This window comes from Grus americana, chromosome 3 (assembly GCF_028858705.1).
Source record: "Grus americana isolate bGruAme1 chromosome 3, bGruAme1.mat, whole genome shotgun sequence".
NCBI lineage: Eukaryota > Metazoa > Chordata > Aves > Gruiformes > Gruidae > Grus > Grus americana.
Window position 1 is genome coordinate 100,893,396 of NC_072854.1, and position 13,996 is coordinate 100,907,391.

A 13,996-nucleotide genomic window follows, 5' to 3' on the forward strand; every position below is an offset into this window, starting at 1 on the left:
CGCTGTCCTTTCCTGACGTAACAGCTGAGGTTGTGCTGGCTGCCTTCTCAGTCTCGGAAGGATTAAGGTCTCAGTTTCAGCTGCGATCTGTTTAAGTATTTTTTTCCATGTCTTTCACTGACTTTGAGTTCCACAGCCATCACCTGTAGGTCTCACGGTAATAAGCTGTTAAGCGCTGCAGAGCTATAGAGGAAGACCAAAGAACATCATTACCCTCACCAAAACAGATGCAGGGGAAAAAAAATAAATCATAACCAGTCCAAAAGCAAACCCATACATGCACTGTTGCTCATCTTTCTCCATTGATGCTATAATTTCGTTTGCTCTCTGCTAACCAGAGTGACCACCATGGGAGGAGTCACCTGCTTTCCCGGTACTACCAGAGCCGAAAGAAGTTTGGGCAAAAATCTCGCAGATCGAATTTTCCATTCTTAAAAAATTAATCTAGAGAACTCCAGTGCCTGTCCCCTTCTTTTTCTATGTCACATTAATTGTTGTGGAACTCCCAAGCATGGAGTAATAGCTAAAATAACTGTCCGGGCAGAGGCCAGCAATTAAGAGCTCCACAGATGCTGGTGTTGCGATGCACCTGCGATGGGGAGCACTGCGAGCGAGACAGCCAGCCTCTTGTTGACAGGCGGCTACTGCAGAAGCTGTAGACTTTAGCAGCCAAACAGCTTTCAGTAGAGAAACATTATTCTGGCATTACCTGTTTCTCGTAGATACTTTTAGAAAGGGCACACGAGGGCAATGGCATTCAAGCTCTTGAGTTCAATGGCACGCTTTTTTCCAGAGCCACACACACTGTTACAGCGCAGGTGAATTGCACACCACGGTCTAAAGCCTTCCAGCTCATCTTCCAAGTTGGCAGTGAGATGTTTAAGGTGCATGGCTAAACTTCTTTGGATGTGTAAGGGGTGGGGGGAGAACCAAACATGCAAGCCAATGTCACTGAGGTTTTGAATAACATAGATGGCTTGGGTGCTGCTCTGAGCTTCTCACATACAGCTGGCGATGTCACGCTGCGACCGTGACATCAGTGCGGTCCTGACATGGGAGCTCTGCCCACGCAGCTTGACTCAATATTTAGTTCTGCAGTTTCCCTACTCCTTCAAAAAAAGATAACTGGGACATTACGGTGCCAAGCATCGTTCCACTTCCAAGCTGCAGCATATGTACCAAACACCTCCTTTTTAGCGATAGCTTGCCAACTAACTCATCAGTGTCTCTAGTGTGCGTCTACTCTATGCAGGGAGGTTTTCAGACAAACTGGAAACACAGCTACCAAGGCTAGCTAATAATTCTTGTGATAATTAAACACCATTTTTCCTTTTTTTTTTTTTTGAACAGCAATGTGAGAAGAGCAAATCCCTTCAAAACAGCACGACATAAAAGTCTAAGACCTCTGCCGTTATGGATATTTAGAAGACGAACTGCTTAAGCCTCGATTTTACCTGGTATTTTAACATAACCCCTCCTTACACCCAGCTAGAAACACGCAGAATCAACCCCATCCATTTGGGCCAGAACCTTCCCACATGGCCACAAAAATACAAGTGAAAATTATCATATAAATTTCATTAATTCACATAATCCTTTTCTCAAGGGAAAATAAACTTGTCTGCAACTGACTGAGGGAGGAGTCCTAGAGCATCCCAGGACAAGAACGATGGGCCGTGTCTCCAGCCAACGCTGCCTAATGCGAAAATCTCGAGGGTATAGCAGTATGCACAGCACTTACCCGTGGGAGTGTTCTTCACTCCTAAACTAGGGTATGAGCACCAAGATCAGGTAAGCGCCAATGACCTCGTTACCTGCCGAGACTCACCGTGCTGTACTCACTGCGCACACCTGCTGAGCTGCACCCTCAGCTAGAAGGACAACACGGTAACATCAAACCCACCAGCAAAGCTGAATCCACGTCGGCAGCCTTCATCTGCCGCGTCTGCAGCGGGCCACCAGCAATCGCGTACACTCGGCAGCCGTGCTCTGAAGCAAGAAAGACTGGCAGCAAGTAAATATCTCACTCAGCAGAGGTTTTGCCTATACTGCGGAATGCAACTGAAACAAGCGTAGGCCAACCCACAGCAAACCTGAGCTGAGAAATTAAATCTAACAAATTCACCTAGCGAGTGCAGCAGCACTAGCAGGGAAGATGGAGGAGGACAGGCTTCAGCCCAGGCCAGCGACACAAGCACAAACGCAGGAAACCCAGCAGGTTGCGCATCCTGTTCCACAGCATCGCCGCGGCTATTCTTAGCTGTGCTAGCTGGTGCGAGGGAAACGCTGGGATGCCTACCAACGCTGTGGCTAGAAATGGAGCTTCTGTGACAGGAGCGGGGACTGCAATTTGGCCCGAGCGCTACTTCGAAGTTTGTATTGGTTGTCACAAAAAAAGAAAACACAAAATACGTATATAGAAATGCTAACCGCAGTTTTGGTGGCAAGGGTTTCATGCCAGGTTTGGGATGTTAGCACAGATCGGACTGAGGTGAAGGTTCCTGCTGAAAGGGATCGCCTGCCTGGAGTCAGACACAGCTTCGTTCCCATCCTGCATCCTGCCCGTCCCCTACGGCATCAGCACCTCTGATGCAAAAACAGCAAGAGGGAGCTGTTCCGGGAGCTGGAGCTGGTCCTTGAGGTGGTCAGGCAACCATCTGGGGTAGGAGATTACAGTCTAGGGATGGCACAGGGAAAGGTACATGTAAAAGCAAAAGCAAGCTGTAGACCTGGAGTTTCCTTTCCCACCCTATGAATTAAAAATTCCCACACTGGCATGTCTCATAAAGGTTGTTCGTACTAAGCTTAAGTCAACATCTTTTCATGACAAGGTTGAAGTAGCCTTGGAAAATGGCAAAATTCAAGCTCATGTGCGGTGCTTACAGCACAACCAAACACCTTCCTTCCTATATAACTAATAATACGGAACCACTTTGCCCTCTTGAAGCAGAAAAAGCAGCTGCTGAAGTTGCACCAGTGAAGGGCTCCAGAATGAACCCACCGCGGCAAGCCCAGGGCGGGTATAACTAACCATCCTGCCCTCCTCCTCGGTACTATCGCTGGCAGCGCTCTCTTCTCCTGCAGTCAGTGCTTTCCTCCCAACAAGCTTTACAAACGGCGGTGGTTCTGAATGGAAACAAACGAAGCTGGAAACCACCAGAGCACCTTCTGCTCTAAAGTAGCTATCTACCAAAGCCTTTGACATCAAATAAACCAGTAGAGACTTCTGTTAGGAAGCCTACCTTTTTTGACCTGTGTGTTAGATATTTAATCATGGGCAATTAACAGGGCGGGAAGATTTTTTTTTATTCTTTTCAAAGGCCATTTTTCTTTGGGGAAAAAATTGCATTGTGCATAATTAACTCTTCACATGATACTAGAACTGAGCAACTATTCCTTTAATTGCACCTGGAATCCAGACAGTTGGAGGCCATCGTTTTACAACCTGTTTATTACTTTCTCTTCTACTTGTGCTCTTTGTACTTGTTTCTAAGGTTCTGGGAGATGGTGAAAGTGCATTTCTACTAGTCAAATTTCTTTCTAGGAACTGACCTGAGAAAGAAATCCCAACTAAAAGTATATGACATTCAAGAGCTCCATTTATTTTCTCAGGACTTTAATACTTAATACAAAAAAACCCCCCAAACCCCATTATTATTTATTTTAAAAGAAGACAAAAAGAAATATCATCAATGAACACTAGCTATGCCAATTATATTTTAACATTGCTCAGAAACAGGATCCAGGACATAAAAAAAGGGAGCCAAATTAATCCCACATGCTTTTTGGAGACATATAGACAAAAGGTATTTTTCAGTATTGTGGTTTTGCTCTTCAACAACTTAGGTAACACGGTGAATGAAAAAAAAAATATAACTGTAAGCCTGCTAAAACATGGCACCGTACCTCACATGCAGCTAACCACACAAAGCAAAGGTCATAAGGAATAATCAGACCTCCTGTTATCAGCAAAGCTACGTTTGATTTGGAAAACTGTCAAGACTGGCTGTAGCTCAGGCAAATGGTGCATCCACCTCTTTCCGTCCAGCGGAGAAAGAAAAAGCCAAAGTTACTACAGAGCTGAACAACTTAAATGCATATCTAAAAAGGGCGTAACTGATGCTATGCCATGAAACTAAAATAGTTGAGCATATTTATATGCTTTTAAATATAGTTAGCAGTATTTCCCATTCCCTCCACGTGGAACTCAGAACATCTAGCTACAAAATTGACCCCCTCCGTTCCCCCCAGCCTCTCCATAGCTGAAGAGATTAGAAAGTGCAGTCAAAGCAGGGGGCAGGGGAAGGAGAATGGCAAGAATCTTTATCCTCCTCCCCAAACTCCACTAGGCAGTGTTTAATAAACTCACATGGCCCAAGTTCAGAAGCAAACATCCATGTCAGTTCAGCTAAACTTGTTAACAAGTTTTAAAGACACTCAGTGGGCTTTTTTTTCTTTCTTTAGAGAACGGGGGAAAGGACTAAATCCTGGAATTAAGATAATAACAAATGGATAGTATTTCTGCAGATAATTTAGAAACACCACAGTACTCCTGATTTTAATACACCCATAAAATCTAGGTACCCTCAGTCATTCTTCAAAAGCCAGGCTGTACTGGCAGAAGCTTCGGACTCACTCCCGCAAGTAATTCCTTGCATGCAAGCACCTACTCGTCAGCTTGATGAAACTATTCACGAATACAGAAATTTACAGCACTGAGCCCTTGCCGTGACTTTTGGGGAGTCACAAGTTGGGGCTAGTTTTGTCTTTTACGTAACTATGTGTACGTCCATACCAGATACCATGACACAGCAATAACAGATATTGCCAAAAGCCTGCAGTCGATGTTGAAAGCAATCGAGCTAAAATTGTAAGGGGTTCCACCGAAGCAATTTACTCTGTTAAAAACTAAATCTTGACAGTATGGTGGCCAGCCCACTGAGTGAGTTAGTTCTGCACTGCACCCTAAGTTGCAGATATAATCCAAGAAGTGATCCTAAAATAGCATGTTTCTGGATGAGACATGTACTAAGTGTAAAATATTTCACCCAATGATGTTTGGTATATCTCTGACACATTTAATCAGAAGCATAAACAATCTAGACACTGAAATACAAACTTATTTTTCCTTAAAATCAGTGTTCCATATTTTTTATTTTAAAAATTCAGGAATGTGATACACAATACAATTAGCTCCCCACCACTGCAGTGTTCACTTACATGAGATTCACTAGTTTCATGCTTTGTGGAAAAAAAAAAAGAAAAAAAAGAGACTGCACAGAGTTTTTGTATGCTCCCAGTATTCTGGAACAGTGATCTTCAGAACAAACCAAGCCTGTGTAACCACAGGCAGACCAGGTTAAAAAAATCAAGCTATATCACAAGCTAGCAGGCTACAGTCGGGTCTCATACAGCCAGAACAAACACAAAAATTGCGTTCCTGCTGCTGTACAGCCACCACCTTGACCTGACTATATGATTTCAGGGAATTTACCATCGAGGGCTAAAGAGACTAAAGGGCCTCGCTAACACCAGCTGGTGCTGCACATGCGACACGGCGCATGACAGAGAGGCCACGCAACTCCCCCTTCTGCCCCCATCATCATCATCATCACATCTGTATCCTGTCCTGATAATAAAAATAATGTGGGGGAGAGCTTTTTGTCTTTTAAGCTAGCCATTGCCTGCAATGGACACAGAAATAGAAAAATATGACTTCTGGCACCAAAAAAAAAAAAATATTAAATAGTTACCGTGGAATTAGTGACTACAACTCCATCTATTCAGATGCATTCACTGAGACTGTTAACCAATGGTGGCAACTGTCAAGACTTAATAGTTGCTCTCTTTTTATAAGAGCAAGAGGAGAGAAGTCAGGCTTCTCAGTGCTACTATGGTTTGTCTTGTATTGTTGTTTTTGTTTAAATAAAGAGCAGTAGTTCTATGGCGCATTAGTGATATACAGCAGGACCTCAATAATTCATACTGACTGAGACCAATTTTAAACTAGTGAGCAAAATAATTAGTGAAAATTTACCATAAAAAGCAAGGATACACATTTCCAAAAAAACCCAGTACTTTGTTCATTTCAAAATTTACTTGGTTAATACTTTATAATATACTAGCAGTGGTAGCATATCTGCAAATGTAGTCTCATACAAGATCTCATTTAACAGTCAACTCTAGATCATATACAGGTAACAGAAAAAAGAGTTAAGATAATTCAGACAAAACAAAAACATATATAAATACTGTATTAACATATTTAAGTTAGTTTATGAGACTATACAACAAGCATAAACACAGAAAAAGGTGAACGATGCTGATGGCTGTGAAGCACCAACATCCCCAAGCTAGCGCAAAGCTGGACCGACCCATCCATGCACCGCGGCTTCCTGTGGATGCATCTGAGCAGTCAAGAGGCAAAATAACTGCACGGTGCCGCGCTGCACCCGAGCTAACAAACCCTGTGAGAGGGAGCTCGCCTGGAACCAGATGGAGCTCCTCTACTTTTCCAATGCTTTGGTACATAGCATTTGGCCAACACACTGGCATACGATACAGAGCTAGTCTGGCCCTGTAGACTGCACGGTTAATACACAACACTGGTAATCCACCCATGGATAATCGAGAGTTGACTGCAATGCTTTGCTGAGAATTTGGGTAAGACCACTGACACGACCTGGGCCAATCCAGGTCCAACAAGCAGCAGACTCTTTTGAACTACTTAGGAGCAATTATCATACGAGACACATATTAGAAATGCAAACTAGCGAGGTGTTCTGTATCCGGAGGCAAAGCTACATTCCCTTCACTAACAAAACATTCTTTTTAAAAAAATCTACATTTAAATACTGTTAAAAACCTGAAAACCACAGCATCAAAGAATTTCATAAGGCCAAAGCTATCCTCAGTTCCCTCTGTTGCGCCTACGTATTGCAATACATTTGTAGAAGAAGTAAATACCATGTAATTTAGTATCTTATACTCCTTCCACTGCCTTCCAGTAACACATCTCAGAGCTCTTCACACAAGAGTTAAGCCTCACAACACCCCTGTGAGGTAGGTATTATCCCCATTTTAAGACAGGGAAACTGAGGCAGAGTGTTTATCAGGTCCAGAGTCATAGAGCAAACAATGGAAGATCTGAGTTGTTTTCCAGTTTTGAGCATAGGAGCAGTCAATTAAATCACAAGACATTATTTCCCATACATAACTTGAGGGTAGATCAAAAGGGTCAGGGTTTTACATTAGATTTCTTGTATGCTTTATCTTCAACTCTCATCTAGCCTCCGCCAAATTCAGAGTGTCTAGACCAGTTTCTCCTTTGTTAAGGTGTAAGTTGGCAACATACTGTAACAGCTTCTGTAGAGCCAGTTGTCAGTTAACTGAGTTAACATTTTAAACCATAGATTCAGATACTTAATAAGTGAAATTATGTGATACATAAACATCTCAAAGTGTGAAATACAGTGAATGAGATCCTACTCCCTGCCCCGCTTCCTCAAAAGTCAGTGGAAGGCTCCTGAGGACATGGCGGGGACCAGGACTGCAGTCACTGAAAGTGCTTACAGACACGCTCAACTACCAGCAAAACGCACCACTGAATTACTTGTTACGGAGGCTACTGTCCATGCTTACAAGCATGAATCATACTGCCGGTGCTTGACAGACCTTCCCCAACAGAGCACTTATTGACATAACTAATTATTTTATCTTAGTAAACTGAGCATCAGTTAAAAATGAAGCTCCAGCTCTTCATTCATAGCACTGTGAGTCAAGGATTCTTTAAAGACTTTTATGACCAGACACAACTTGAAAATAAGGAGAAACACCAGAAAATCCATAAAATATTAAAGTACGCGCTACTTTATCGGTCAGTCTCATGTCTTGATCACAGAGCAGTATACAGTAGCTTGAACTTCCATTCTGATGGGAAAAAAAACCCTTTCACATCTGATATTTTCACAAGCAGTTGATTTTAATTACCTCGCTACCTTACCAGAAAAAGTGGGGACAGTTTCTAACAATCACATGATGTTCTCTTTAAAATATGCTATATGATAAATCCATTAGAAAAGCCTTCACATTTATTATTATATAGATCTAAGAAAAATATGTGAAACTGCAAAGTGGTTTCCAGTTTTAAGTAGTTATATCTTTAAAAACGTTCTATGAACTTTGGTTTCCTTAGGTCTTCTAAATAAACAATATATTAAAATATCTACAAATCAAATATTAAAGGAAAGACTAGGTCCAAGAAACCTGTAACACGAATCGAGTTCCTACATGCTTATCCCTCAAATACCTTTTCACTGGAAAAAATATTTTAATTTGAAGCACAGCAAAAAGTGTCTCTGCTGAAATGTTGAAACTGGTTTTCTGAAGTTGTTACAGCATTGGTGCACTTTCTGTCTGTCTCAGTACAAAGTCAACACAAACACATTGTATCATGACAGTGACATTATGTTCTTTAAAACAAGCATTCTAGATTTAGCAGTATGACAAGAACAAGGACTTCAGCAATTACACTACTTGGCAAAATTGCATCTCAAACGTCTGTCTCTTCCTCTTGCAATATAGCTGTTGTCAAAGTCACCAAAACTCAGGTAGCACCATTCGGGGAGTTACAAAGATGATTCAAACTGCTCATTTTGATCGGTGTTTGCCTCAAGCTTCACTGAAGGGATGCTCTCCGACTTAGTCCTCCTAGTTTTCGGAAATTCAATGACAACTTCTGAACAAGAAATACTAAGCGACGAAGATTTTTCTGTCTTCTTTGTAGTACTATCTTCTCCTGTTCCGCAACACTGCTTCAAAGCACACTGAGTCCTGCAAGGAAACTCACATTTCCCTCTCCCTGATTCAGAGCCAACGCTGGCAAACTCAGGCTGAATGGTAGTTGCGTGAATCCCTTCGTCATGAAAGATCTCTTTTATGCGTTTTGCCACCATCATGTATGTGGAAGGGTCAGGACACTTTATGTGAGCGGTGCCAATGATCCTACTGCCTGCCAGCTGCCAAATGTGTAATTCATGGACTGCTTCAACTCCTTCAAGGGTACGCAATTTTGAGTTCAAAGAATGAACATCTATTTGTTTGGGAACAGTCTGTAGAAGTATAAGGGCTGACTCCCTAAGTAACGGGTAAGTTGTGTAAAGGAGTATACAAACCATAATCAAACAAAGGACGGGATCTAAATATAGCAACCAGCATGGACCAGCCTCCGTAATGCTCTCTTGCTCAGACTTGTTTGCTCTGCCAAGTGTTTGGGATAAAGTAGCATTTTCCATGCAATGATTATTGACACATGGATTAAAGCAGGGCCCATCTTTGGGGCATGGATTCCACAACCCATAAAAGAGCATGGCATTCACTACCACAATTACTGAACCTAAGGCGTCTCCAAAAACATGCAGAAAAACTCCACGCATGTTAAGCTGTGCACTAGAGTCTTCTTCAACCTCCTCCACATCCAGAGAATAATGACCAGCGTTCCCGTTCACTTGTAGGTCAGTCATGTCATCTTTCATATCACCTGACAAGAAAACAGGAAAATGATTAGGCATATGCTATAATACTATACATTAGTATAATTCCATATAAAATAGTAACCAACGTTAAGCTTGCCACATTGAGTACGAAACTGAAAAGCAAGCAATTCCACCCGTAACACTTAGCAACATTTTCTCTGGCTGAGAAACAGTCAGTTGTCCCAGTAAGTGATCTAAATAGTCCAGAAGGCAATCGTTTCTACTTGGAGCTTAAAGATGTAGAGTGGCGAAGTATGAAAATGACCGCATTTTAATTTATTCAACTGAAAAACTGTTTTCATGTTTTCCAGCTGTTTAACCATTTGACCACTCACTAGTCATTTCTTAAACAAAATGCAGAATTAGAGAGCATGTATGAAAAAGCTGGTTAAGCAGCTAAGTAACTTACATTTGTTCCCTCTTTGGAAAAGCCAGAAGGCTAATCACATTGCTAAAAATCTCTCTTAAACCATAGGACTGCATTGCTATTTTATATTAAAATTTATGAGGCCAGGAGCTCAAAAGCTGTATGGATACAGCTTTATAGTAACTTCTTCTCAGGTTTAGTAGTTCATTTCCAAAAGACTTTTGAATTCAAGGAAAAGGAAGTTTTTCTGACATGGTGCATGGAGCCAGCAGAACTGTGAGAAACAATGAGCCAAACTTTCAGGTCTAAAATGCAGAATTTATCAGCAGTATTGACTACAGGACAGTGTAAGTTATCACTGAAGCTCTCAGGGGCTATGAACTAGTGTTATTTATATTTCAGAATGCATAAAAACCATGTTTTTAGTACTTTTTTTTTTAAAGTGACATACAGCTGCTGAGTGACATAAAGCTGTAGACGCCCAAAGCCATATGTCATGGACCATGCAATGCATAAATGAACATTTTAGTGCCCTCCTTTGTCAAAACCACCTCTGATATTACCACTCCATCACACTTTACTAGCTATATAGGAATAAATGCACACATCATTACAAAGAAGAATGTTTTTTGAAAGAAAAACATCTTCCAATGTTCAAAATTAAAAGTAATTTATATGATTAACTTCCTGTTTTTCTTCAAAAGTTCTTCTTCGGAGAGAAAACTTCCAGGCTTAAAGAAACGTAACAGGCACTGGCCACTGGCCCGACAAACTGAAACAAGGAGCTCTGACTGCTTCTGTGGTTATCCAGTTCAGAGCTTTGTAAACATTAACATGTTAGTATGACCTGCAGCTTCTGCCACTCTGCTCTCATGACTTGTGATTCTGTAATCATAAAGTGTCTACAAGTTCTTTCCTCTTTGAAGAGGGGGAGGGCTCCTATGAAGGTGGCTGAGCAGGTTAGTTCCAAGCCTCAGGCTCATAACCTCATGCATCACACTTCTGTCCTAAAGCTCCAGCTACATTTTCCACACAACTTCTAGGAGTTATGGAATACGGAACCTGTAACTTTCCAGAGAAAACAATAAATAAGAGGAAAATATCTTAGGTTACAGAGTTCAGACCTCAGGGCTGACAATGAGAGCAAGGAAAGAAGAACTTTTCTGACACTCTGCTGCGTACCAAGTACTCGGAGAAAAGATTTGGGAAGTTAGTAGACCTATCTATAAGGCTGGGTAACAGGAAAAACAGTTCCAGAAAGCACTTGAGATTTTTTAATGGCAAAAAGTTAAAATGTGTACATTTGAAATATGCTCATTTAAATCTAACTATAAACTGATGGCATGTACTATAAAGTACATGCACAAAGACAGCCCCTAAGGCTATCACTAGCTTTCCACTCCCACCTTAGGAAATCAGGGTCTGCCCCTCTTTCTAATTTTGACTCTCGGTCATTTCCCTAGTCTTCACTTACACATCGTGCACCTTCTCACAAGTTTTCAAGCATCTTTACCTGTTACATTTACATGGGTAAACTATGAATAACTTCATCCATTACATAATCATGACAGGGCATAGAAGGAAATACAAACTTATTTCAAAGTTTCACTGTGGCCAAAATTATGCCCTATTACCACCTAAACACCCACAACAAATTGTTATTGCCAGGAGGACATCCATGAGAAATTCCAGACAGGTTAGCTCAAAACAGTATACGTTTTAATCCATGCTATAAGTTAATCTTTATGTCTAGAACTAGTCCAGAACTTGGCTAAAAGCACAACTTTTCACCATGTTTTACCATGCAAGAACAATTCACAAGCCAAGATATCTGTCAGATCAATGGTTAAGGGAATTTTACGTTGTTTGAAAGTAATTATTAGGATACCTTTGTTGGGACTAAACCAACATTAAGAGCTTATTATGTGGTCAAGAAAATGGTGTACTATATTCAGAAGAACTTTCCTATCCTCCTGCAAAACCTGTCTTCTCAAAACCAACATGGAGTCAAAACACAACAGAGAGAGAGAGAGAAAGAAAGAGAAAGAGAGAAAAAAAGAGAGAAAGAGAAACGGCTAAGTTTCTTAAATGTGTATTGGAACCTCTGACCACAGAAAAAACGAAACTGTAGCAAAGTTCACTCTGCTCAATTAAAGCTCAATTAAAGCTCAATTTAAACTAAAACAGTGGTCTCCTGAAGTCACTCTGAAACTAAAGGAGAGATGTGGCTTCTGAAGACTGAAATCCCCTCCCTCCTGGTAACAGGGATGCCATGTAATTAGAGAAACGGCAATTATGCACCTTTTACTTGCCTTCAACCAAGTGGCTTCAAAATAAACTATCCAGGCTTCTGGGTCCATTAAAAAAATAACCCAAGAAATTCCCTCCTACAAAATAGACAGTTTGATCACAATTGGGAAGGAAAGATTTTAAATTTATCTCTATGTGCAAGTGAGTGGGAAGGTGCATGCTTTAGAAAGCTAAAGAAAACAAATTCAAAGAAACCACACAGGTACTCTGACACCAGCGAGCTCCACATTCAGTGCCTATTGCATGACTTCCATAGTTCTGATTGGTATTTCCAAGACTTCATCCTATGAATACGGATGTCATGAAGAAGTACAATGTTATTGCGATGGAATATACTTCAGTATGTTACATTCAGATTGAGATTAGCTTCTCGGGTTGCAAATAACCGACCCAACGGAGAGATCCAGCTGTCAGGACCAAGGTGTTGAGCTGCACTCTATTTGATGTGCAGCCAGTTCAGAAGGCATTAGGGCAATGTCTTGTGACAGCTTGTGTCGCTAGGCAAAAAACACTTGTCATGCGCCTTCCTTACCAGCACCAACTTTTTCCAAGGGAAACTGCTTTACCCTAAGACTCTTCTACATTCTGACCTGTCTGCAAGACAGACACACAACTCGGGGCACTCCTTTTCGCACTCAAAGGAGAGGTGTCAAGTAGAGGTGCAACGGCCGTGTAGCCGAGAGCACTGCTAAGGAAGTTTCTTGCTCTTTCCCAGGAGGAAGGATGGGTGGTGCCCATGAAGCCTGCACCAGGTGGGAGCAGGATGCCCACCACCTTCCTCGAGGAAGGGGCCTCTCCTGCTTGCCTGACACCTCTATGCTGGGATGGGACGGAGGTGCCACAGGACTTACCTAGCTTCTCCTGGCTGACTCCGTTGGAGCTGCTACAGTTCTCCACCAAGGTGCTGGTCTCCTCCCGGTGCAGTGCAGCTTCCCCATCCCCGGGTGGCTGTTCGGGCTTGGTGCCGCTGCGGGGGTGCTGCCTGCCGCTGTGCGAGTGTCCGTGGCCATGGGAATGGCCGTGGCCCCCGACACCGTGGTGGTTGAAGAGGCAGAGCCCCAGCAGGTTGATGATGAGTCCCGCCACCCCCACACCGATGACCACCAGCGGCTGCTGGATCTCATGGGGCTCCGTGAAGCGCTCAATGGCCTCCAGCAGGATGGTGAAGCAGAGGGCGGTGAGGAAGACGGCATTGACGAGGGCGCCCATCACCTCGGCCCGCACCCACCCAAAGGTGTTCTTCTTGGTGGCGCGAGTGCGCTGGGCAAAGCGCACGGCCACCAGTGCCACGACCAGGGCCATGACATCGGAGAGCATGTGGAAGGAGTCGGAGAGCATGGCCAGCGACGACGTGACCCGGCTCACCACCACCTCCACCACGAAGAAGAGGAAGGTGAGCGCCAGCATGCACAGCAGCCGCGCCCGCCGATTCTGCCACCACCGCGGCCCGCCCGGCCCCTTCGCCGCCATCCCCCCGCACATCGCGCCGGGGCAGCGGCTGCCGGCCCGGCCCGGCGGAGGTGCGAGGAGAGCGGCCGGCGGTCGGCGCGGCTAGCGGCCCGCGGGCGCAGCGGAGCCCCGAGGACGAGCGCGGCCCCTTCCCCGTCGCCGGCGGCCCGGCCACCGCCGCTCCCTCCGCAGTCGCTGGGCGAGCAAACTTTGCACCCGAGCCCCCTCACTCTTTCCACACGGAACCCGAGCCGGCACGGCCACGCCCCCCCGCCCGCGCTCCATTGGCCACCGCCCCCCCGCCCTGCGATGTCCGCCCGCCCCCGCCCCCCGCCTC

At 43.7% G+C, this 13,996-nt stretch overlaps 1 protein-coding gene across 1 annotated transcript; it reads right to left on the minus strand.

The window, feature by feature from the left end:
* Positions 1 to 3,599: 3,599 nt before the first annotated feature.
* On the minus strand, positions 3,600 to 13,883 carry SLC30A1 (solute carrier family 30 member 1). Its single transcript, XM_054821977.1, has 2 exons — positions 13,062 to 13,883; positions 3,600 to 9,538 (listed from the first exon to the last, which is right to left on the minus strand). Exons 1-2 carry the CDS (start codon positions 13,690 to 13,692, stop codon positions 8,628 to 8,630), a joined length of 1,542 nt encoding a protein of 513 aa, XP_054677952.1. The 5' UTR covers positions 13,693 to 13,883; the 3' UTR covers positions 3,600 to 8,627.
* Positions 13,884 to 13,996: the final 113 nt, after the last annotated feature.

What these genes read in the sequence shown, in the direction of transcription:
- SLC30A1 (XM_054821977.1), bottom strand. Translation starts at nt 13,692, where the DNA reads ATGTGCGGGGGGATGGCGGCGAAGGGGCCGGGCGGGCCGCGGTGGTGG. An exon ending in AGTCAGCCAGGAGAAGCTAG is followed by an intron (nt 9,539 to 13,061) that starts GTAAGTCCTGTG and finishes TTTTCTTGTCAG; the next exon opens with GTGATATGAAAGATGACATG.